The sequence below is a fragment of the Sinocyclocheilus anshuiensis genome, unplaced genomic scaffold (genome assembly GCF_001515605.1).
Source record: "Sinocyclocheilus anshuiensis isolate Anshui unplaced genomic scaffold, SAMN03320099.WGS_v1.1 scaffold454, whole genome shotgun sequence".
Taxonomy (NCBI): domain Eukaryota; kingdom Metazoa; phylum Chordata; class Actinopteri; order Cypriniformes; family Cyprinidae; genus Sinocyclocheilus; species Sinocyclocheilus anshuiensis.
The window spans coordinates 3,688,367-3,714,650 of NW_015548217.1; the positions used below are offsets into that span (position 1 = coordinate 3,688,367).

Genomic DNA, 26,284 nt, shown 5'->3' on the forward strand with positions numbered 1-26,284 from the left:
GTTCACTTGAACCGTACCCCAGACCACCCTTTTTAAGCGGACTCGGGTACGGTTCGCGGGTGCGCACCCGAGTTCGGAAGACAGCGTTCTCATCATCCAAACGAACCAAACTCTGACGTCAATAGAACCCGGGAGCGCACCAAAAGTGCAGTATACAGTATATATAACTGCCTCCTCATTTTAAAACACCACCGCACGCCACTGATATATATATACATAAATCTCAAAGTAATCTCATAAAATACAACATAAATCAATTACAAAAAGGAGAAAAATCTGTTACAAAAAAATCAAATTCTCCATTTAGACCTGGAAATTGAGTTGCTTTCAAAGTATAAACCCAGAAAGACTCTCTCTCTGTTGTAACCTTTTTTTATCCTATCTCTTCTCCTTATTGACCTCGGAATATGTTCTATACCCACTATTTTCAATGTACTGGGGTTACCGTGATTTTTATCTCTATAATGTAACGCCATAGGATATTGAGAATTACAGATTTGTATAGCATTCTTATGTTCTGCTAATCTCAGCTTTAATTTCCTTTTAGTCATCCCAATGTAAAAACAACCACATGGACACTCCAACCCAAGTACACCAGGGAGACCCATAATTAGTGGGAATGGGTCTATTACAGAACCAGCTTCAAAATCTGTGGACTATTTTATAAAACCAATGGTTAGTGAACTTCCTTCCTATATTCAAGATACAACTTATGTATTAAATATTATTAAGGAAATGAAAAATACAGAAACCTCTATATTGGCTACTACACTCTAAAAAACACTGGGTTAAAAACAACCCAATTTGGGTTGTTATTAACCCAAGGGCTGGGTAAATATAGGACAGAACCCATCTTGGGTTAAATTTACCCAGCAAATTGGTTTGTTTATTTAACCCAGCATAATGGGTTGATTTAACCCAGCTAATGGGTTTATTCATTTTTATTAGCTTATTTTTTTACTTCATACATTAAGTAAGGTTTACAGATTAACTTAAATCCTCTAAACTTTTCTAAAATACTCCACACAACCACTGGTTTGCATGATAACTTCCTTTATTTTCCTTTATTTATCATTTACAGCATTGCTTATATCATTTTTAATAGGCTATACATATTGCCTATATTTAAACTCGTTTAACAAACATTAGAACAAAAATTCAACATTAAACAGAAGTAATTCACGTGTAATCGACCAGTCTCTGTTATTCTGTTTCCATCGTAACGGCGCTGGTTCTCGTGCCCGAGCTGGAGTCGTGTTCGGCGGGGAACTGCTAACGGACCGCCGCCCAGCGTTTCACTCTAGCCGAAACATGCTGTGACTCCATAACCTGCCAATAAACAAACAATAAACAGCTCTGAGGACATGTTTTAACATCCAAACAAAGTATTATATTCTGTATCTTTATGAATAAAATCGTTTATTTTATGAAAAGCATCAGGCTTTTCCATCATGCGAAAAAACCGCGACGCTCGTTAAAGGTAATTCACACCGCACTCCTGTTTGTTGCTCTGCATAAAATTTTACTATAATACAGCACAGTAACGATTTTATAGATAAAATAAAATTTACACAAACCTGTATTTTACCGAAGAATGCATCAATTCGATGGCGCTTAGAACTGCTCTCTCGTGAAGTGAAAACGCAAAATCCCTGCGATAAATAACTCAACCGCTGGGTTACGTCTGACCCAGGATCTGAGTAACACTAAAACTACCCAAACATTGGGTTGTTATGTCTGACCCAGGAGCTGCAAAACAACCCAAACACTGGGTTGTTACATTTGACCCAGGAGCTGGGTAACACAAAAACTACCCAAACACTGAAAAAATAGCCCAAAAAATGACCCAAAAGGCTCAACCCAGCATTTGGGTTAAAAAAAAAAAACAGGATTTTTTAGAGTGTATGGATGTGGAATCACTATATACAAATATAGATCATGAAGGTCTTGAAGCATTATCACATTAGTCTTGAATTGTTTTGAATTTATTCGGAATGATTATAATTATAATTAACTCTCTCGTTGTTGCTTTGATAGCTGTTCCGGTGACTATGTCATGTGACGAACTGATTGTTTAAATGAACTCTGAGTGTGTTTGTAAATTGACACCCTGATGAAGGCGAGTTAGCCGAAACGCGTCGGTGCACAAATGTGTTGTTTTATAGTTTATCATAAATATTTGATTAATCACCCAGACCTAATGGTTATTTAATATCTGTAAAGAATTATGTGAGTTTTAAAGGTTGCTGCAAAAGCCAGATTTTTTAGGCTTGTAGAATAGTTTTTTGCATATTCGAAGAATACTCACTTCGGAAGTCTTGATTGATCAAGACTTACTGTCCTATATAATAAATCCATTGTGATTGGTCAGTACCTAATGGGTTTAAAACCATGTAAACACAATGCTCTCATTAAGAAGCATGGTGCCCATTTCTACATGAGAAGGTGTATTAATGTGGCCATAACTGTTGCTCTGCAAATGACCAGAGAATGTGAAGTTTGTTTTGAAAATGGTCTTTGTGAAGTGTTTCTTGTGCAAGCATCATTTGCGCTCGCCGCATGAGGGTGCAAATGATGCATGCTCATAAACGCATTCCTGTTAAATGAGGGCTTATTGCGTGGGAAACACTTGTACTGCTATTTCATGTGATTGCATCCGTAGATGTGCTATCATTAAGGTCCTTCAAGCACTAAAGCCGTTTAGTATATTGTTCTTCAGATACCTTGCACGTCTTTACAGTGTTAGGATACAAATATAGTCTCTTGGAATAGCATAACAATATGCTATTCTTAAAGGGTTAGTTCCCCCGAAAATGAAAATTGGCTTGCGTTTTACTCACCCTCGAAGCATCCTAGGTTTATATGACTTTCTTCTTTCAGACGAATCCAGTCGGATTTATATAAAAAATTGTCCTGGCTATTCCAAGCTCTATCATTGCAGTCAGCGGGTGTTGCAGTTGAACAGTCCACTAGTCGTCAAGTGTGTTTTTGTAAGAAAAATATCCATATTTCAAACGTAATAAACGTAAATTGACACCCTGATGAAGGCGAGTTAGCCGAAACGCGTCGGTGCACAAATGTGTTGTTTTATAGTTTATCATAAATATTTGATTAATCACCCAGACCTAATGGTTATTTAATATCTGTAAAGAATTATGTGAGTTTTAAAGGTTGCTGCAAAAGCCAGATTTTTTAGGCTTGTAGAATAGTTTTTTGCATATTCGAAGAATACTCACTTCGGAAGTCTTGATTGATCAAGACTTACTGTCCTATATAATAAATCCATTGTAATTGGTCAGTACCTAATGGGTTTAAAACCATGTTATTAAGAAGCATGGTGCCCATTTCTACATGAGAAGGTGTATTAATGTGGCCATAACTGTTGCTCTGCAAATGACCAGAGAATGTGAATTTTGTTTTGAAAATGGTCTTTGTGAAGTGTTTCTTGTGTAAGCATCATTTGCGCTTGCCGCATGAGGGTGCAAATGATGCATGCTCATAAACGCATTCCTGTTAAATGAGGGCTTATTGCGTGGGAAACACTTGTACTGCTATTTCATGTGATTGCATCCGTAGATGTGCTATCATTAAGGTCCTTCAAGCACTAAAGCCGTTTAGTATATTGTTCTTCAGATACCTTGCACGTCTTTACAGTGTTAGGATACAAATATAGTCTCTTGGAATAGCATAACAATATGCTATTCTTAAAGGGTTAGTTCACCCAAAAATGAAAATTGGCTTGCGTTTTACTCACCCTCGAAGCATCCTAGGTGTATATGATTTTCTTCTTTCAGACGAATCCAGTCGGAGTTATATTAAAAATTGTCCTGGCTATTCCAAGCTCTATCATTGCAGTCAGCGGGTGTTGCAGTTGAACAGTCCACTAGTCGTCAAGTGTGTTTTTGTAAGAAAAATATCCATATTTCAAACGTAATAAACACTTTTATATCACTTCCGCCAACTGTCATACGCAGAAGCCGTTCCGGCAGATGACGTAGCATGTCGGCGTTGCGTGATTAGTGACGAATGCGGAGAGACAACAAAACAAAACGTCGGTCACGAATTAGAAGTACAAACTGAAGATTTGCAAAGATAGATGTCGGAGGATTTCGATATAAGCCAAGAGGAGACTGGTTTTCCTTTGCTAAAGTAAGGAAACTTTGCTTACTTTGCTCCTATAAACAAACTCGCGAGACTAGCATATCTCAGAGGCGCACGCGCTGCTCATACGCCTACCGCCAGAACGCCTTCTGCGTATGAAAGATAACGGAAGTGAGAGAAAAATGTTTATTACGTTTGAAATATGGATATTTTTCTTACAAAAACACATGAATTCACTACAGAAGGCCTTTATTCACCCCTCGGAGCCGTGTGAAGCAGGTTTTATTATGAATGCGCGCGCTTTATTTGACGACTTGTGGACTGTTCAACTGCAACACCCGCTGACTGCAATGATAGAGCTTGGAATAGCCAGGACAATTTTTAATATAACTCCGACTGGATTCGTCTGAAAGAAGAAAGTCATATACACCTAGGATGCTTCGAGGGTGAGTAAAACACAAGTCAATTTTCCATTTTTGGGTGAACTAACCCTTTAATATTTCTTCATTACTGCATTTTATGATCAACACTTACATAATTTAGCATTCAAAAATCTGAATACCGGAATCTGTAGAGGAAAGTCTTGCGTATAATGCTTATAATGTGACCTCATGAGTGAGCTGCAAACAATATAGTTGTTTTGAAGGTAGTTCATGCTAATGTTTTGCATAGACCTGTCAGATATTGAGGGCCCAATGGGCCTTATTTTCATCTAAAAATAATTTGGCAATTGCCCCCTCCTGAAGGCACGTCTTGGAGGGCAAGTAATATATTGGTAATGTCGTCGAGTGACAACCATTTTATGCCTCTGTCACCACGGACAAATGCGCCTTTTCTCTCCAGCTCTGACAGCATTCCCGGACTGCAAAATCAATTAGGCTGAAACTAAGTGAGTTATAGTGACTCTAAAAGATGATAGAGGTTTTGGGTATTGTTAGACTTTTTTCTGCAAATCATTCTTCAGGTGGACTGAGGTTTTCCATGTACTGTATTCAGACTGAAGTGAATTTTCTTCTATTTATGCACTGGATCTCAATTGTTTTATTCACCCAAATGTAATAAATAATTAGGTTCATTTAAATTAAAAACAATTTTATTCATATTTATATTTTCAGTTAGTAGTTAGTAGTAATAGTATGTCTCTGTTATGCATATTACTAAACTAAATTAAAATGAGAAATGTTGCATTGGCAACTAGCTGACATAAAGTTTATATTTTATTTTTATTTTGATCATATTTTATTTCTGTTTATACGAAAATGTTTTTTTTTAATGGTTTAAATTTTAGTTAAAGTTTTGGTATTAATTAACTATATAGTCCTGATTTAAATATATCTTATTATTTTATTATGAAGGGCCAAACAGGAAATTATTATATAGAATCTGAATATATAGTTATAAATCTGATTATAAAGATACAAATCAGAATATATTGTTATAAGTCCGAATATATAGATACAAATCAGAATATATATTTATAAAACTGATTATGTAGAAGTAAATGTGTATATAGCTATGTCTAAATATATAAATGTAAATTGTGAATATGTAGTTATAATTCTGAATATATAAATGTAAATTGCAAAATATAGATCTAAGTCTGAATATGTAGATACAAAACTGAATATTTAAATGTTAACCATGAACATATGTACAGTATATACGTAAATCTGAATATATAGTTATAACTCTGAATAAATAGAAGTAAATCTGAAAATATAGTTGTAAGTTGGAATATAAATGTAAATTGTGAATATATAGTAGTGCTGTCAAATGATTAATCATTAGACAACACTAATATATAGTTATTATTTAGAATATATAATTGTAAATCACTGTATTGACAGCATTTTTTTTAATAAAATGCACACACATATACACTCATCATGTCTGTTTTTTTAATAGGGCTAATTTAAATGACATTATATTAGCTTTTGTTACTTTTAATGTGGAATAAATGGAGCTGAAGATGAATTAAACATAAATTTTTATTTTAATGCTTTTACTTTGGCCTCAAAGGAGATGAAATGGATTTATTTATAGATTTAATTCATAATTAATTGAATTCAGATTATCAGGACATTTAAGAAAAGTAAAGTGTTTAGTAAATTAATTGAAAATGAATTGTCTTGTATTGATTATTAATTGTGAAGCTAAACAGTGTGAAATGTGATTTATGTGAACAATACGTCAGTTCTCTTGTAATGACTAGAAGGCATTATATAACAACAGTGATATTGTTAGCACATATTTTATATCATAATATGTTATGTTATTGTAGATAAGCAGATAAAGATAATAAAGACAGTTTTGGCTAGATAAATGTGCATGTGGGTTTTATTTGTTTATTTATACTCATATTTTGTTTCTCAGCCCTCACAAATGTGAAGTTATGGGCCATCGACCGCCAGTGTTTCCAGACCATCATGATGAGGACCGGACTCATCAAGCATGCAGAGTACATGGAGTTTCTGAAGAGGTGGGCTGCTTCTTCGTTCACTTCTATTTATTCTTCCTAACCCCTGATGGAAGAGGTCTGTCCCTCACCAGTATGCAATAAAAGAAATCAAAAACTTTTATTTTGGATGCGATTAATCACGATTAATCATTAGACAACACTAATATATAGTTATTATTTAGAATATATAATTGTAAATCACTGTATTGACAGCATTTTTTTTAATAAAATGCACACACATATACACTCATCATGTCTGTTTTTTTAATAGGGCTAATTTAAATGACATTATATTAGCTTTTGTTACTTTTAATGTGGAATAAATGGAGCTGAAGATGAATTAAACATAAATTTTTATTTTAATGCTTTTACTTTGGCCTCAAAGGAGATGAAATGGATTTATTTATAGATTTAATTCATAATTAATTGAATTCAGATTATCAGGACATTTAAGAAAAGTAAAGTGTTTAGTAAATTAATTGAAAATGAATTGTCTTGTATTGATTATTAATTGTGAAGCTAAACAGTGTGAAATGTGATTTATGTGAACAATACGTCAGTTCTCTTGTAATGACTAGAAGGCATTATATAACAACAGTGATATTGTTAGCACATATTTTATATCATAATATGTTATGTTATTGTAGATAAGCAGATAAAGATAATAAAGACAGTTTTGGCTAGATAAATGTGCATGTGGGTTTTATTTGTTTATTTATACTCATATTTTGTTTCTCAGCCCTCACAAATGTGAAGTTATGGGCCATCGACCGCCAGTGTTTCCAGACCATCATGATGAGGACCGGACTCATCAAGCATGCAGAGTACATGGAGTTTCTGAAGAGGTGGGCTGCTTCTTCGTTCACTTCTATTTATTCTTCCTAACCCCTGATGGAAGAGGTCTGTCCCTCACCAGTATGCAATAAAAGAAATTGATTTCCATCATGAATGAATAACACAGAAGGGAAGGGTTCTAGAGATTCACTCTGCTTGTTTGAGTCTAATTCATCTCCTTCCACTCACTTAGTCAGAAAATATTGATTTTTAGCCATGAGCTGTTTATGAATAGCTTTGCTTTATTAGAACATTCTTATTTTTTTCATTTAATATCGATTAGTCTACAGTCCACCATACAAATGCATTCACACTTCTGTTCTCTCCCAATAATGTCTACTGCATTATGTAATAATGAAGTTTGCATTCATATTTTAGTATGCATTGTACGTATAGAACGAACATTTTTACATTTTTAGTGTTTCCAAGTGAAAATGTGAGTGTTAGTGTAGCGGTTCTCAACTTTTTTGACTCCATTGTCTATCACGCCCCCGTTGTCTATCACAATATTCGAAGACCCCTGTGATTTATTGGATACATATTCAATATAAATATATCAAATATATTTTTTCCTACTTGATAAAATCTTTTAGACTTTGGCATTACTAGAAAAAAAAAATGTATTAGAAATGCCCATAATAAGATTATGTTAATTTGCATGACTTCTCAAGGCTAGAAATCACACTTTTAAAATTAGGCTTCTTCATACATACAGTTTTTTTTCCCTGGTTCTTCAAATAATAATAAAAAAAATACTTGTTGACCAGTACTTACTTTGGTGACCAACTCTCACTATTAACTATGACTTTCCTCTCAATAAACTCAGAATTTCCCTGCTTATTAATAGTTAGTATGGTAGTTTTTAACAAGTTAATTTGGATTAAGGATCTAAAATATAGTTGTGCAGAATAAGGCATTAATATGAGCTTTGTAAGTACTAATAAACAGCCAATGTGCTAGTAATATGCATGCTAACAAGCAACTAGTTAATAGTGAGTATTGGTCCCTAAACTCAAGTGTTAGTGAATTATCTTAATTTTAGTTCTGTCATGACAACTCTCGGAGGACTGGCATGGTAATGTAATGTCTGATTACTTTTCTTAGGGAATTAATTATTATTAATTCATTCAGGTTTTGAGAGGACTCGAATCTGAAATGTACGTGACAATGTTAATGTATTTGGTCTTGGCGAAATAGATCTGTCTAATAGACGCTGCTGCTGCGGCAGAGCAAGTACCGAGACTTGCTACTGCCAATACATTCACAACATGCTGCTGTAAGCACGCCATATAGAGTTTCATGCCAGAACTCTGTATTTATTTTAATTTGATTTTAAATCATTTTAAGTCATCCTGAAGCCCCCTTCAAAGTATGCTGAGTACCCTTAGATGAGAACCTTTGTTATCGGGTATCGTGGGTCTTGTGGGCATTGTGCTTGCCAGGGTCAAAAAGCAAAGATATTTTTTCTTCTGTGTATTTCTATGGGCATTATTGTAGTTGTTGCCAGTTTTATCTTCTGGCAGGCGAAATGAAAGAAATGCAGTAAACCGCATGATTTGATGCATAATTTATATACAGATAGTGAAGGATGAGATGTGAGAAACTTCTAACCCAAAGTATGAGCAATAGTAATAGTGAACAGTGAACACCTAATAAACTGTGGTCTGAAAACAGAAATAAAACAATGTCATGGTTTCATATGTAATGAATGATTGAATCATTGAACGAAGAGGTCAGGGTTTGTTTGATTTTTTTTTTTTTTTTAAACAATCATTCAATCATGGACTCCAAAGCATCTGGTGACACAAAACAATGTCATTTTGCAATAAGATTCTCAAAGAAAATTACATTTCCCCAGAGGCCCCAAACCAGCTTTACTGGGCACGCTCCGAGGAGTGTGTTTGTGCCTGTGATCTTGCGATTGCGGTATGGCTGATGATGTCAAGGAACGGAAAGAACTTGGTTTTTGGAGGAAACGTAAGATGCCTATGAGCTACATGGAGCAGCGAGAGAAGAAGTGTTGAATTCAGAATCAATATGTTGATGCCCCTCATGGACAATGTGACTGCAGAAATAGATGTAATTTGTACCGTATCCTCTGAGGAGATTCAGATGTTAAATGAATAAGACAAAGTCCATATTCACTTATCAGCAAACTGTAGAAATGCATTTAGTTTGCTCAAACTACTCTAAGAGCAATATGTATGGCACATTAAAAATGCAAATGCATTTATACACATATTTATGTTCTAACACTATAGTCAGTTTCATCTGATTGGTTCATTGGAATCATCTGAGAATGAACATTTCAAGTGTCAGAGGCAGAGCAAATTAGAAAGACAAAAAAAATGTTGTGTCTGCTAAAAGTACAGTATGTAGAGTCAGTTTTGATTTTGTGTTGACTTTAATGTCCCCTAGCTAATTTAAATCTGGAAAACCATGTATGTTTAATTTGGAGATTTTTTTCATTCTACTGAGAGTCAACTGAGATATTTTTTCCAGTAAAATTCTTTCTGGTTGACTGGTTTTCTTAGCTATTTAAAATGATTGGCAGCCCTTTTTTATGAAAACCACGAGAAGTCCACCCACACCTCAACCTGAGACATTATTTCTGAGACTGCAATAGTGTGCTTGTCAGTTTCTTGCATACATTTACACTGTTCATTTACCAGCTTCCGTGGATTTCAGAGTTTATTTCTGATATTACTAAATTAATTTCATAATAATGACGGACTCCTCCTTCTCAACCTATCTTTTGAAACTCAGGTTTTTTTTTTGTTTTTTTTTTTGCTGGTCAGATATGATACTTTGTGAGCTGATGGAAACAGCTTGTTTTGTTGGCTCACAAAACCTCAAACTTTCTCTTTATCTTGTTCACAGCGTTCCGACATTCCATGGCCTTCCGGAAGAAATACTCAGCAAGCTAGCTGATGTGTTGGAGGAGGTAAGCCACTGAACTGTGTTGTATAAAACATTGTGTATTTTCTCAGAAGAGCCAGTTAACTCACAGTACTTTGTGATTCTTTACAACAAGTGTAGACTCCATTCTCTATTAAACATATTTTACTGGGTTGTTATTCATTAAATATCACTAGGCAAAGGTTTTAATCAAAAAGGGTATTTATTTTAAAGGTCTCACCGGGAAAAGTATTTGATTTTTATTTTTTTTTTCATTATATTTCTCTGACATGTTATTGAATCTTGTTATTTTCATGAAAATAGGATTGTGCTATTTCGGTGTGGATGGTCACTGGTGTGCTGATTCCAATGATTTAATTTCAATGTGAACAGCAACTTTGATTGAGCTCTTTTGAGGATTATTGAATATTTTGCAATTAAACATGAAAAAAAATGAAGTTGAAATAACATTGATAAGAGACTTATACAGGAGCACATATTATTAGTAAAGATTCGTGGAGCACATGGTTGGTTTCTATTGAACATTTGATATATTATGACTAAAAATCAATATCTCTATGGAGATATTGAGTGGCATTTTAATTTCCAGAAACTGATATTGGAAACCAGTGTTATTTTAGTATCACTGATATACTACTATAGTTTTAATTAATATTATTAATGATTTATTTTTATATATTTTTTTATATTTAGACATTTTAATTTTAGTTAAAGTTTTATTGATTTTATAGTTTTTTGTCTTTTTATATATATATATATATATATTCTATATAATTTTTTAGCTTTTGTTATTTTAGTGCTTTTTTTTTTTAAATCGTAATGTTTAAAAAAAGTGAAAAACATTAATTATTTAAAAGTATTTACATTTTTATTAGTGTTTATTTTATTCAAAGTAATGAAAATGTTTGTTTTTATGATTTAGTCTTAGGTTTAGTTAACAATAATAATCCTGGTGGAAACTACTGTTCCATTTTTGAATAGTTTTAGGAGGCCTATATGTTGTTTTTAGGGTCTGTACATGCAGTTCATATTCACTCCATTTCAAATAGGCCATGAAGAATTATATCCATTGCCCTAAGCAATAAACAGCACCATCAGATATGTTGTCATGATGGTTCGCCTTATGAAATATAAGAGCCTAACTGCCTATTCACCTTTAAGGCATTTGTTCTGCAAAAATGTTGATATTTACTAGGGAAAAAAAAAATTTTTTTTGTTTGTCGTTACCTAGATGAGCTCAATTTGTCATGTTGACAAAGCACACATTGGGCTTATTGAGTCAGAGAGAGTTTGGAGACATTTGCTCAAAGGATATTCCCACACGGAATGACATTTATTTTTGTTAAGGAAACAAAGAACACCAAATTGCTGTCGACAGGCTGCTCTCAAGTGTAGACGATATAAGTAATAAGACCTAAATTGTTAAGTAAAGGACAGCTTTGACTTTTTGTTCCTCTCTTCAGAAACATTGCTTTTGAACTAAATTTCTCATTTGAATGTGGATATGCCCTCCATCATGAATAAAGATGCAGACCAAATCCACTCTTTGGTTTATTATCAAATCCATATGTGCGAGTATAGCTGACCTCCCTCAAACTAATTTAATTAGCACAATATTGTGTTTACAGTTTCTTTTAGGAATAGAAGTGCTACCCTTTTAGAGACCAAATGGAGAGAATTAACCTCTTTTCTTTTATTGTTCATTTTCATAATGTTGGGAAATTAATTAAATTAACAGACTAGCCTTGGGGACATCCTTGTTAATTAAGATTGCATCAATTAATTAAAACTGCTTTGTTTTTTAATGTTATATGCCTGAAGGCCATTCATAAATTAATAGGCTTGTGTTTACAATGCAGCTGTTGGTGTCCTAATATAATACACATCAAGTCACAACCTAATTTTCAGTGTTTCCCAGCACATTACAATAAGTTATTACACTGCTTGCAAGGAAATCCCTCTTTTTTATTTTTCGTCAGTGATTTATTCAATATGAAACATTGAACAGCTGTAGATGTCTGATATTTTTATACTCTTGTATTTCACTCATATATATCTCACCGGCCACTTTATAAAGTACATCTCTTCAACTCCATGTTAATGCCAAAAACTAAACATCCAATCACATGGAAACAGCCCAATGCATTTAGGTATATAGGCATGGTCAAGACGATCTGAATGAGGAATAAAGGTGATTTAAGATTTTGAATGTGGCATGGTTGTGGTTGATGCCAGACGTGCTGGTTTGAGTATTTCAGAAACTGCTGATCTACTGGGATTTTAATGTACAACCATCTCTAGGGTTTACAGTGATTGGACCGAAAAAGAGAAAGTATCCAGTGAATGGCATTTGGCTTAAACAACATGGAAGCATGGATCCATCCTGCCTTGTATCAACGGCTCAGGCTGGTGGTGGTGGTGTAATAGTGTGGGGGACATTTTGAGCATTGTTTAAATGCCAAGGCCTACCTGAGTATTGCTGCTGACCATGTCCCTCCCTTTATGACCACAGTGAACCCTTGTGTTTCACTTGGGTTTCTCGAACACGACAATGAGTTCTCTATACTCAAATGGCCTCCACAGTCATCAGATCTCAATCTAATAGAATGTGTTTGGAAGTGTGGTGGAACGGGATATTCACATCATGGATGTGCAGGCGACAAATCTGCAGCAACCGCATGATGCTGTCATGTCAACATGGACCAAAATCTCTAAGGAACAAAGAATGATTAGATCAATTCCTCTATGAATCTCACTGTCATGTTTTAAAGGCAGAGCTGATGGACATGATCATGGCCTAAAACTGTGGGTAGAGTGACTAATGAGCTGCATTCATGCTGGGTCCCTGCTGGTCATCTGCTGCAGTTACTGTCCTGACTAAACATGATGAAAACAGTGCTGTGTTCTCTGCTTTGATCTCACGCTCTGTTCTCTCTACATTCTCTCAGTCCCTAATTTCTGCCTCTTTCTCATACTACAATCTCTCTCTCTCTCTCTCTCTCTCTCTCTCTCTCTCTCTCTCGCTTTGTTTATGCTCTGTCTCAGCTGGTTCTCTGCTCTCTTTGCTGGTCGCTGTAGGCTCAGGATAGAAAGCATCTCTGACCATATGTATGAATCTGTCTGACAAAACAGCTGTGTAAGTTCCCCTATAGGCATGCTTCATGCTGTAACATGCTAGCATCCTGTGCTGATTTTAGAAGTCTGTGCTGATTAGTAAAAGTATTGAAAAATAATGCAATTAAAAAATATAATTTAATTGTGCCCTGACCCATACCCATAACTTCTGTATTAAGCAACTTTCCTGTCTCAGGAGCATTTCAAGATTGTAATATTTTTTTTAATTCATTTTGCAAGTCAACACAGGCCAGCTGCTACGATAGTCATCATGCATCACCAGACCACTCTTGTCAAGAGCCGACAGCACAGACTGAGTGAGGAGTTTTTCACAAAGCATGCATTGTTGCATTCCAAAAAAAGCTGGACATTTTTGTGCCAAAACATGACCATTTCCAACTTCTCTCTGGTAATTTGATTTAAATGGGCCATTTTTTTTCTTCTGACCTCACAAAGCCATGGCAGTTCAGAATGAGTCGGTTTCAATCAATTATTTTTTTTTAGACTTGAAAGAAAGATTCAGTAGTATTCACTTGAATACAGTTGATTCAGCACATTGGGCTATAATAGTAGACTAAATGCCTCATTTCAGGACAAGTGTTTTAAAACTTTTTGACGCTATGGACCTATTGTTCATTTCATTTACGAAATCTATGATGAAAAATATTAATTGATGATCATTGACTCTACTAAATGTAATAAATCCAAACACGTAAACAGCCTCTGTACAATACAAAGTTGTTTTTGTTGTTGTAATATAAAAAAAGCTTTTGAGTTTTAACAGTTTTCCTAATGTACAGAGTGTGTTAATTTATATGATAATTTAAGGCAACTAGATAAGGTAAAATAAACCATATGCATGAGTTGACTGTTGTTGTGCTTATAGAAGAAAATGCAGTGCAGTACTTCTGATGAAACTTCTCAAATTACAGCAATCATTATCAATTATCATGATTACAATTTTGAGCAAATTATAATTATCTGTTTAACCATTATTGAACATGATTAAAAACATGGCGTATGTGAAGTTTCCATTGACTGAAACTAGACTAAAATTCCCAGAGTATTAGTCAAATTAAAACTTGACGTGACAAAAAAAACAAAAAAACAGGATAGGTTGACTGAATCTATATGGTGAAAACTAAAAAGGACATTTAACACAGGACTTAGACTATAAGACGAGACAAAAAAAAAATGCCCTTGTAATTTTTGGTGATATTATTGGACTGTTAAATGGTGTGGTGTGTGTTGGATGTCTTAAATGGTGTATGCAAATAAGTGTGCAACTAATACAGTAATGCAACAACAGTATTAGTTATTATCTCCACGTCAAGACCATCTGTTTCAAGTGAGTGGATGTGTGGGATGTGCTGCACTGCCAAATTTCCCGGCACATTGAATATTTTTTCGTACTTTGCAAGCCTGATGGTGAAGCAAACTTATGGTATGGTGTATTTTGCAGTTCAGTGTGGAGAGGGTCATTGCAGAGAACCGCTCAGCATAATGTTCCAGTTTGAATATCTATGCCTTTAATTGATGACTCTCCTGAAACCCATTTGAAGTAGGAAATTACAGCAAATAGCTTTTCATTTTTTAAAAATGAAACCAAATGGGTGCTTGATGATAATGTACTCCTGGGGAACACAAGGACGAAGATACGAGGTGAAATGAAAATAAGAGTTCCACTCTCTTTCCACTCTTTTTTTTCAAGATGGGAATTGACTTTTCATTGAAAAGTTTTCTCTTTTCCATAGCATGATCATTACGATAATGTTCAAGGCCCTAAAACATTGAAAGATTGTTTAGAAAATATATCTTTGTGATCGCAGCATTTTCTTCTTTCAGGATGAAGATATTCCAAATAAGTTGTTTTTTCAAAGACACTCCAGTATCACTCACAATGTCTGTCTCACCTTCAGAAAGGCAATGTATTCAATCTTAGGAAAGTTTTTAAAGACTTTAATGTGAACTTTAGTAAAATGCTTAGTACAATTAGACTTTGATTTTTCCTGCAGCATCTAATAGCCTTTGACCAAACTGCAATGTCTTTATCTCTAGTGCCTCAGAAATGCCTCCACCAACCTAAAAGGGCCAGACAGGAGGCATTCAGAGACCCAATTAATGAACTTTAAAGCATAATATAAAGCACAATCTTTCAGAGATGACTGTCAGCATTGTGGGAAGTTTAAAAACTGGACACAAAGGCTATGTTCAGACTGCAGGCAAATCAGATTTTTTCTCAAATCAGATCTTCTCAGGCAGACTGTCTGCACTATTAATTGCAAGTGATCAAATCTGATTTGTGTGTCCAGACATAAACAACTTATCTGCATGGGTTGCTTTGGTTACTATGTAGGCGTACCCACGTTTTTGATAAGGCTTTCAAAACACATGCAGGAAAAATGGAGGTGCATCATTTCATTCTCCAAATAAGCGCCCTCTTGAGTCGCGGTGCAGAACTCCTCTGTCGCACAACAAAAAAACTCGATGTTCCGTGTTGTACTCACAGCCAGCTTTGGCTTTGTTTGAATAATGTATGACTACTTCTTACATTTTCATCAACGGTTTTGACGTTATCGTTGTGTGTCGTGTTAGGAGTGACGCTAGGGTGACCATATGTCCTCTTTTCCCCAGACATGTCCTCTTTTTGGACCTAAAAAAATGCGTCCGGCCGGGATTTCTAAATTTCCCAAAATGTCCGGGATTCGGCTTTTGCTTTCTACAGTCGCTATTCATTGTGTGCGTTTTTGTATTAAAGCCCTGCGCAGGACTGTTTTCTTAATCCCCCTCCTGCTGAATTTCTGACCATTACCGTCTGCTCCCGCAAACATTCTAATATTGCATATAATTTTCACGCATCAAGGAACCGCTATCAATATGTGGAGTATTTAAATCACTTTGGATGCAGCTCGTGTTGGATGCAGGGTTGCCAAATCTGCATTTTTTGTGCACAGAATTGGGCTGATTTTAAACTGTTGCTGTGGGTTGATTTTCTCCCGTGGTTTAAAGTTTTGAAATATTGCATAAATTACATTTGACTGAAATGTTCGTATTGAAACATTTTGCATTCTACATATGATAAAAATGTGGTAGATGTTAAGTTTTGTGAAGGATGACCACTGGTAGGAAGTCTTTTAGCTGTGTTTATGATCAGTCTGCATAACGGTGACTGTAAAGTCTTTTTGACATATTTTGAGTTTTGATATTTGGAATATGGCCATTGCGCTACTTTGGGGACTATTCTAACCCTCCTCAAACCCAACAACCCCCAACACTGTGGGGTATTTTGAGCTGAAACTTCACAGACACATTCTGTGGACACCTGAGACTTATATTCCATATTGTAAAAAGGGACATAATAAAGGGGCTTTAAATCAGATATGAAATATCTGATTTCATGTTTTCTTTTTTCCCCCCAGACTTTCAAAGTCCCATCTGGATATATGCAAAAACAAAAAAGAAAAACACTTTTTGCTGACAGGCTGAACAAGGACAAAACATTCACAATGAAGTTCCCAATGTATAAATGCTCTTATCTATGGAGAAAATGAATTCAAACCAGTGGTCTCAAACTCAGTTCCCAGAGTTTAGCTCCAATCCTAATTAAACACACTTGAAGAAGCTCATCAAGGCCTTCACGATTGCTATAAACTTCCAAGCAGGTGAGTTAGAGCTGGTTGCATGGCTATGGCCTCCAGGAATTGAGTTTTAGGCCACTGATTTAAGCTATAACATATAAACCATGACTGTGAACGCTTTTCTGTCAAACAAACAAACCAAGAAACAAATAAATAAATAAAATAGAAATTGCAGAATTTCCTGTGAGAGTACCTTCCCTGTCCATAATCCTGAAAAGAGATCCACCAATCAAATAAGCCGCTGTTACCAAGGAAACGAGAATTGTTCCATTGCTCAGTAGTAACCACACACTCCCAGTGATTTAATCAAGATGACTCCCTACACTTTTAGAAAGACTGAAATAGTGTTTTCTTGTAATATATATATATATATATATATATATATATATATATTAGGGGTGTTCAATGCGAATGCCGTATGCTGGAATATGAGCATTTATTCCGTCATCACCCGGGTGCTGATAGCGTGCGCGCACAGGTGAGACCTGAACAGTGTTTAAGCTAAACTCATAAAAGCTTTGCCAGTTTAAACATTCAAGAGCCAGAGGACGTGAGCTCGCGCGCGCAGTGGGAAGATTTATGTGTGCGCTCATCCGAAGCACGCAAAACCCGCCTCAGAACGTGCAAATATTAACCTCTCTCTGAAGTATTGTGTTTAAATGGACAAATTCGCACAAAAATTATGTCAAAATGCCCGTCTTGGTAAGTATCCTATAGCAGACATAGAACGTACTGTATCAGTGCATTCTCTTAAAGTGACAGCACTTTCTTAATATTAATCAAACAGCAACAACAAAGAAATCACTCACTGCTCTTGATTGAATAGATTTTGTAACTTTAATAAAGATTCATCTTTAATTTATACAGTAAAATATGCAATGCTGTTTTACATTTCATTACTTTATTCAATTTCTGTACCTAAAAACTAATTTCTTTATTTTTATTTGACAGTATAGTTTTTGCCTAAACATAGCACATACTGAACCGTACCGAGACCGTGACTCTAAAACCGTGATACAAACCGAACCGTGAGTAAGTTGAACCGTTCCACCCATATATATATATACACAGGGTGAGATTTGTGAGAAAACCAGGGGGGGTGGATGTTTTGAAAAAAAATCAATTAAAAAAAATATATATATTTTTTATATTTATTCATTTTTTTGTAACTTTTTTTCCTTGAAAATATATCACAAATCACTGTGGAGCTATAAATATATTATTTTTGGTTGCTGTTACAGAAACATTTTTACAATAAATATTCTGATTTGACCTTGAGATTTGATAGCTTCGATATTTGAACACTATTTATGGTAATACTTGGTTACAATGACACTAATAGTTCTTATTTCTGCCAGGAATGCAAAATCAATCGGGAGTTAATGATAGGGCTGCACGATAAATCGCATGCGATATTTAATGCGCATCTTGTCAGTAAAACCGCTTCTGTAATCAGCGGTAATCTCCATCACGTGTGTGCTTTCACATGAAGCAGCATTTACTACACAGAGCCGTTGTTCACTGACAAGTTGCATAAAACCACGATCATACTGTATATGAACGTGGTTTTGCACAGCTTGTCAGTGGACGGGGCCTCATACTAGTGATGGGACGATTGATACTGAGGCTCCGAGGCTCCGATGCTCCGATGCTCCGACGCAGTTTTCAAAGCACTATTGTATCACACACTGTGCTGATGCCTGTATCGAAATGACAATACCACGTGATTGATTACGTTTGAAGCTTCGAACGTTATGCAGTATCGGAAGGTCGGGACAGCTGGTTTGAAAAAAAATTGGCCCTTCGCATGACTCTTGTGTTTGACTTTAGATTGACTTGGTTGTGTGTGTACGTGTGTACATTTATTTGGGATTCAGTAGAATAGTTAAGAATAACCTCAACACCAGACAGAAACTGAATGCACGTCACACCTCTATTGTATTTTATCATGTTCTAGCTGGGGTCTCAGAGAGCCCGAGCAGCTCACCCAAAATATTTTTGCTACTACTCATGTCAATTATTAATTATAATCACACACTTGTATATTTTATATTATTGATCAATATGTGAATCCATTGACCGGACTACGCATGATATGATTTGGCACAGATTAAAAACGTTTTCAAACCATCCTCTGCTCCGCGATGTTTCATTCGATTTGTTGAGTCTGACCACCAGATGTCACTAATGCGCACTGTGTTAAAAAGCTTTGAGTAATGAACCGTTTTTCGGCACAATTTGATGAAAGCCTCAAACGGTTCAGAAAGCCTCGGTTTCCCATTACTACCTCATACTGTCACTGTGAAATAGACTCTCTGACTTTCTGAAAAGCACTGCATGGATTGAAGCGCGTGAACAAGGATCACGAAACCCCAGATGGTCTCTATTAAGCGGGAGTGCTGACAGTTAAAGTCCATTTCTGATTTTATTGTTGTTTGTATTGTCATGTTGCAGTATTTTACTTGCAGATGTTTTAAAAAAATATTTGTATTTTTGGTATTTAAATATTACATTTTTGGTATTTGGTATTTATTATTTAAAATGTAATATTTAATTTAAATATATATATATATATATATATATATATATATATATATACAATGGTGAGGGAAAAGCTCAGTGTATTGTGTGTGATCACATCCATACAGTTTATGATCACAACAACAACAACATTTTGTCAGGCATCTACATTGTCATCTGAGGAGATTACAAAGATTAAACGAGTGTTTTTTTTTTACTCGAAAACATGAAATGTGGAGTTATCGGCTTTTGCCAAAAAATGACTGTTGGAGTTATCTGCTTTTGCTATAAAACCAACTTTTAATATGTAAAAAAAACATACTTTCAGTATACTTTAATTTTGTAAATTACCTGTATTTAAGTTATTATTACTTCATCAAAACAACCCAACTGCAGTTTGATTGATATACACGTAAAAAAACGTGATTTCTGAAAAAAAATAAAAATGGAGTTTTTGCAAATGAACTCTTCATATATAAACATTTCCTCATTTAAACAAAACAACAACAAAAGCCTTGTGCTTTTGTCTTTGTTCCCCAACTAATTTTCACATGCTTTTTCATTTCAGATCTGGTTGGTTTGGTTTGTGTGTCTTTATTGAAGATTTTTTGAAAAGCTTATATGAAGAAAGTGAATGGGAAAAACACATCTGAAACCAAGGCCGCTTAAAAAGCGGACATCCCTATTGCACTCTGTTATCCTGTGTCTACGGCAGTTAACTATGTCTGGGCTTTATCCCAGACATGCTTGTGAAGTGCTGGAGTTGGCAGGCATTCCCACACTGCACTGTTCTACTCGGAGCAACATGGGTCAGAGAGTCAGATTTTTCCATCAGATGAGTGAGGCCTTATGGTTGGAATAAAAGAATGTAGGGCAAAGAGTGGAAAGGGGGGATTTCTGGAGAAGGGTCGCAGTTAAAGTTAAATAGTAAATCAGTAGGCATTATGCCACAATAAATGAGGATTTTCTTTTTCCCGAAAATATTAATAACATTATATGTTAATAATATGCTAATATTGATGCTATTGATTTTATCGCAATAGAACTTAAAAATTATGCTATAATATTGAGATATATTGGATTCAATTTTTTTAATAAAATTGTCTTCCTTCATTTAGCACAGGTTTTGTATTTCTTTTCAGAACTGACTGATCATAGGTCTCATTGATATGAGCTTATGCACCTCGGTTTTTGAGTGGACATTATCAAAATTATCCAAAATAATGCGTCTTGTTCTCAGAAACTAAGGTGCATAAGCTGAGATCAAAGGCCTACAACCAGTCAGTTTCAAAAATAAATGCAAGACCTGTGCTAATCAAAAGAAAACAAGTTGCCAAAAAGATTGAATGCAAGATTTGGTGATAATATAGCATAATGAGAGAAGTACAGGCAATTTTTTTAAAAGGCCAGTCATTTTTGACCAGGATCACCAAATTAGGTAAACGATTTTCAGCATAGCACAGGGGTTAAAATATATGAACATTTAGCAGACCAGTCGGATAATGTCTAGAATAAAATGTTAAAAATCGCAGTTGATATTACTTTCAGTTTATTCATCGCACAAAGTAGGCCACGTAAAAATCTGGTATTCCACACAGTTCGCTCTGTTATATACTGTACTGTATATTTTAGCAAATTTAGTAGATCTTCCAGATGTTTTATGCATACGGAAAATTTGTATTCTCTGCACAGTATATACTGCAGCAAAAATAGTATGGTAATATGCTATTCTGCGATATTCGGCATATTCTAGTAAAACTCCACACACAGGAATTGTATAGCCAGAATTCATCCACAAAGAAAAGTAGGACATTTTACATTAAAATTCTGTAAATAAGTTTTATAGCACTAACAAATAATATACAGTTAAAAAAAAACAACAACAACAAAAAAACATTTTTTTCTCGAGCCTTTATGTAAGATTTTCACATTTCTGCTTTAAACTCTCTGGAATACCTTGCCCTGTGAACTTCTATTGTATGGACATTACTATAAATGTGTTTTTCATTTGTGATTAAAAATGCTGGATGAGTCAGAATTATTTTCAGCAAGCCACAGATGCTGTTGAGATGTTGAGGTAGTATTTAATAATACATCCTAACAGTACACAAGTACCTCAACATTATTACTTCCTCAAGGTGAGCTCAGTAATAGACCTGTGAACTGCACGATGCTGCACGATAATTTTTCTAATCAGATCTTTCAGGGTTTCAGGAACTGAGCTTGATCTTTGAAATGATGAGAAATGTGTTTGGTCTTGATGTCCAGGTCATTGGGCTTGAGATGATGAGCTCTGTTGAAACTTCTACCCGAAGGGATTTTGTTTGGCCTTGACCAACAATAGAGGACAGATAGTTCAGTTACATAGGCTGTTGTCAGGAACAGTACACGCAAAGAAAACTCATATATCATGACAATCCCATTGCATCATGGTTGTAGAAACATATAATAATAATTATTTATTTCATTAAGTCAATCAAATGTGGTAAATAAAAAATCAAGCAATGTCAAAAAAAAGAAAAGAAAGAAGGTCAGATTGCTCTTGTATACTTAATGTTCTTTGTGGTTACTGTGCTGGTAACAAGCTTTAGATTGAAGGTAACAAATATGTCTTATTTATGCTATGCCTGTGATATTTGGTAAAAAAAAAATTATTATTATTATTATTATTATTATTATTATTATTGGTGATACTATACAAAAAGGTCTTATTTGCCAACATTAGTTCATGATTAGCTAACATGAACTAAAAATCAACTATACATTTCTTGCAGCATTTATTATCTATTATCATTTATTAATGTTAGTTTAAAAAATACAATTGTTTAGTGTTCATTCGTGTTAGTTCACAGTGCATTTTTTAATAAAATGCATAAGTAAATTTTAAAATTAATTGAATGAAAAAAAAATAATTAAGGGTTTTTATATATTTTGCTTTTGAGCGCCAGTAGTTTGTATTCCAAGCATTCCTTTTGCCACTATTTGTTATAATCAGTAAGATTTTTATACAAGATCCTTTTCAAGCTGTTGCTCTGCCATTAAAGTACTTGACCAAAGAAAACTGGCTGTAAAAGAAAATGGTCTACTCGCATTATGTTATGAATTGCATAAAACACGTTTAGAAAATAAATATTTTGCTGGAGAAAAAGTAAGTGGTGCTAGAAAAATTGCCATGGATGTGGCTAGTTGCCAGGGCATTGCTATGCGGTTGCTATGGTGTTCTGAGAGGTTTCATCACATTGATATGCAGTTCCTATGGTGTTCTAGGTGATCCTAGGTGGTTACTTATTGGCCCAAGTCAACAGATTGCATCCCCAAGCCTTTATAACATCCTGCTCTCTATAATCTGAAGTCCAAGTGCTTCAAAAATCACCACCAAACACACCTCTCCACAACAACCCACACAATTTGAGGTATCTTTCATAACTGTAGTTGAAACAAAAGTAGAAAAACTGCACACCAGTATTTAAGGTAAAGGGTTTACTCAGACCCTTAAGTATGAGTAAAATAATAGTGATGTTTGCCTTAGTAAACACCATATAATGATGTGTGAAATCAGGAATCAGCATTCAAGCACTTTTGTAGGGTTTGTTTCAGGCCTTAAAATAACCGTACACTAAAAAATGACTGTGAATTTAACGGTAAAAGATTGTAAAAATGCTACAGTAAAAACCTGTTAAATGGTTAACGGTAAATACAGTGTAGTCTAAATATTGAGGTTTCAGCCGAAGTTTCTCAGAGTTACATTTGCATCGGGTGCTGTTGTGGTTTGCCGGTAGCGTGGATTACTGCTATGAGGACTTCTTGTGTTGTTCTTGTTTTGGTGTTGCAGCCTTGAAGCGGCCTGTTGCGTGACTGAAGCACTGTCTTCATGATGGCTTGAGGATGATTGTGATGGAGCAACACTGTGAAAATTGGACCAGAAGGGAAAAAAAATGACACTTTAGTAATTCTCTCTCTTTGCCTCTCTTTCTTTATCTCATTTCTCAGACTCACTACAGTGATGGAGAGTACATTATCAGACAAGGTGCCAGAGGGGACACGTTCTTTATCATTAGCAAGGGAAAGGTAAGATTGTTTCCAGCACAGAGACAACACCACTAAGGTTGTATGCATGAACAACTTTTGAAGAAAAGTTTATTTCCTGTCATCAATTACTCACCCTCATGTTGTTCAAACCTGTTTTCAGGTTGAAGACAAAAAGTCAAAAGTCTTAAAAGGGAACTCAGACGTTTTGAAGAATTTTCATGCAGCATTTTCACATACAGCAATACAGTACTTAATTATGACCACGTCTGTCAAGCTCCAAAAACGACAGAAACCAACATAAAAAGTATCATAAAAGTCCAAATGAGCTGTGTGGTATCTTCCAAATCTTTGAAAGTTATACAAAATCTTTCTATGAAGAACTTAATGAAATTTAAGTCATTATTCACTGACAATCTTCCCTTTAAATGAAGGAATACATTTTAATGTTGGGTGGACTACAAAAAAATGTAACTGAATGAAAATAAGTCTTTATTAATAAATAATCTGCCCTGTAAAGTGGTTGGTCTTTTACTGCAACTAGTGTTCATTTCAGCTGGAAACTATTCCCAATTAACCTTTTAGATTCGAGAACTTTAGTGAAGGGTAAGATGTTTAGTGAATAATAACTACATAAATTTCAGTCTGTTCCTCACATGAAGCTATTGACTGACTTCAGAGGATTTAGACTTTAAGTTTCATTGTCTTTCTGAAGCTTGACAGACGTGGTGGTCACTGTGAAATATTGTAAGGAAAAGAGCTGTGTGTCAGTTCTTCAAAATTATTCCTTGAACTGGCCATTAATCTGAATGCATTTTCAAGACCCTTCATCCCTTCAAATACACTCTCTCTATTGTTGCTCTATCATTTATTATCATCAGTGTGACAAATGCCAACCCACAACAAATGTAAAAGTTAAATAATTGATATTTTAGGAACAAATCAGTGGTTAGCCTTCCAGCTTTTCATGACCAATAACCTGTAATTGCAGGTGAACGTTACTCGAGAAGATCCACCCAATGGAACCCCTGTCTATCTGCGGGCCTTAGGTAAAGGAGACTGGTTTGGAGAAAAAGCTCTTCAAGGGTAAGAAATTTTTGCACACTACTTGCCGCGCTGCAATTGCAGCTGGCTGCTGTCCATGTTTACGAAAGCATCCGTTGACATCAATTATGCGCTCGATGGATCATTTGCTGCAGGGACAGCCTAATAGGCTGCTAACTGCGAAAAATCCAAACAAAGCATCTGTTTTGAGTTGTGTTCAACTTGCTGTGGGAATACTTTTTGAAAGGAATTTTGAAAGCATTTAAACTTACCGTGCAATCAAAATTGACCTTATTAGCTTCCTGAATACACATTCTGGATATATGAGAAATAAATCTGAATCTTTCATCAGAATGCAATAACTTGCTCCACCTCTGAAATAACTTTTTTTTTTTACGGCTGACATTACTGATCTCTCTCGTATTTGTGAAGTCTTCCTTTACATTTTTCTCCTGCTTCACTTGGAAATATTTCACATTATGAAAGGGAGCTGTGAACTGCATTTCATTTGGCTTTTAACCTGATTTGAAATGGGCTTATACGAAAATGGCTGTCATATTTGATATATAAGCTTTATTTGCAAGGGTACCATCTAATGGACTGGGAGCACACAGCGCTTCATGAGTAGAGCTAATTTGAAAAGAAGATGAGACCAGTTGTGTCAGAACAGTCAGATGCACATCCAATCCTCCCCACCTCATATTTCTCACATGGCAGAACGGTTATGAACATCATCCTCTGCTCTATTTCCATATTCTTGCACAATCCCACTGCTGCTGATTCAATAGAGGCCAACTGCAGGCACCTTTACACAGCTTCCATTACGGCTTTTGATTTGTGTTTCAAGTGAGTTATCCCTGCTAAGCAAAGAGATGCTTTTCAAATGTGATTTCCACATTTATTTCCACATGATGGTTTTAGTTCTGAAACTTTCTGAACATCAGTTGCAAGGGATACAGACAGAACATATGCAGTGGGGACCCCTAGTGGAGATCAGAGGAAGCGTTAGTCCATTAATGGTGGTGGTTGTGACAAACAACAATCCATTTAATTGTTATTGTTGGGCAATTACCCTAATGAATAGTAGTAAACACAGTAAATGGTTTCTACAATATATTTTTTTCCATTTAACAAGCACGCATCAATGCACTTGGCTGGTGTTGCACAGCTGTGTTGCGATATTGAGCTCGTCATCGACCCTGAAAAAGGGGCAAGCTGCTAATGGACCGAAATAAAGAGACTGCAGATTTCACACAAAACAAAAGGTCCGTGTTGGGAAAATTTATATTTGTTAGGATTAACTTGAATGAGAGAGTAGTAGGATGTGTTTTGGCCACAGGACTCATGGGAGGAGAGCTCTTGATGAAATCTTGGATCAAGGAGGACACACGTTCATTCCTTTTGAACCCCAATGTTCAAGTCTTGACCAGAAGTGCCTCTAGTTCAGTATACTATACCAACCTGCGATGCACAAGAGAGTGAAATTAAATATTGTTTGAGAGCTTTCTGATTATATGGAAAGTAAAGAGGAACTAATCTAGGCTTTAAGTTTTAGCTTGAGTGTTTGGTTTCTATTTTTTCATTGTCTCTGCAGTAATTCACATCAAACAACTATTTTGGTTACAAACAA

The 26,284-nt window shown here is 35.2% G+C and overlaps 1 protein-coding gene across 1 annotated transcript in view; it reads left to right on the forward strand.

Annotated features, from left to right (window-relative positions):
* Positions 1 to 26,284, forward strand: part of LOC107654050 (cGMP-dependent protein kinase 1-like) — a 178,757-nt gene that overhangs the window by 116,014 nt on the left and 36,459 nt on the right. The window contains exons 4-7 of the mRNA XM_016440947.1: positions 6,475 to 6,580; positions 10,274 to 10,337; positions 23,575 to 23,652; positions 24,602 to 24,696. Coding sequence (XP_016296433.1) covers positions 6,475 to 6,580; positions 10,274 to 10,337; positions 23,575 to 23,652; positions 24,602 to 24,696 — 343 coding nt within the window. The remainder of the gene's footprint in view (positions 1 to 6,474; positions 6,581 to 10,273; positions 10,338 to 23,574; positions 23,653 to 24,601; positions 24,697 to 26,284) is intronic.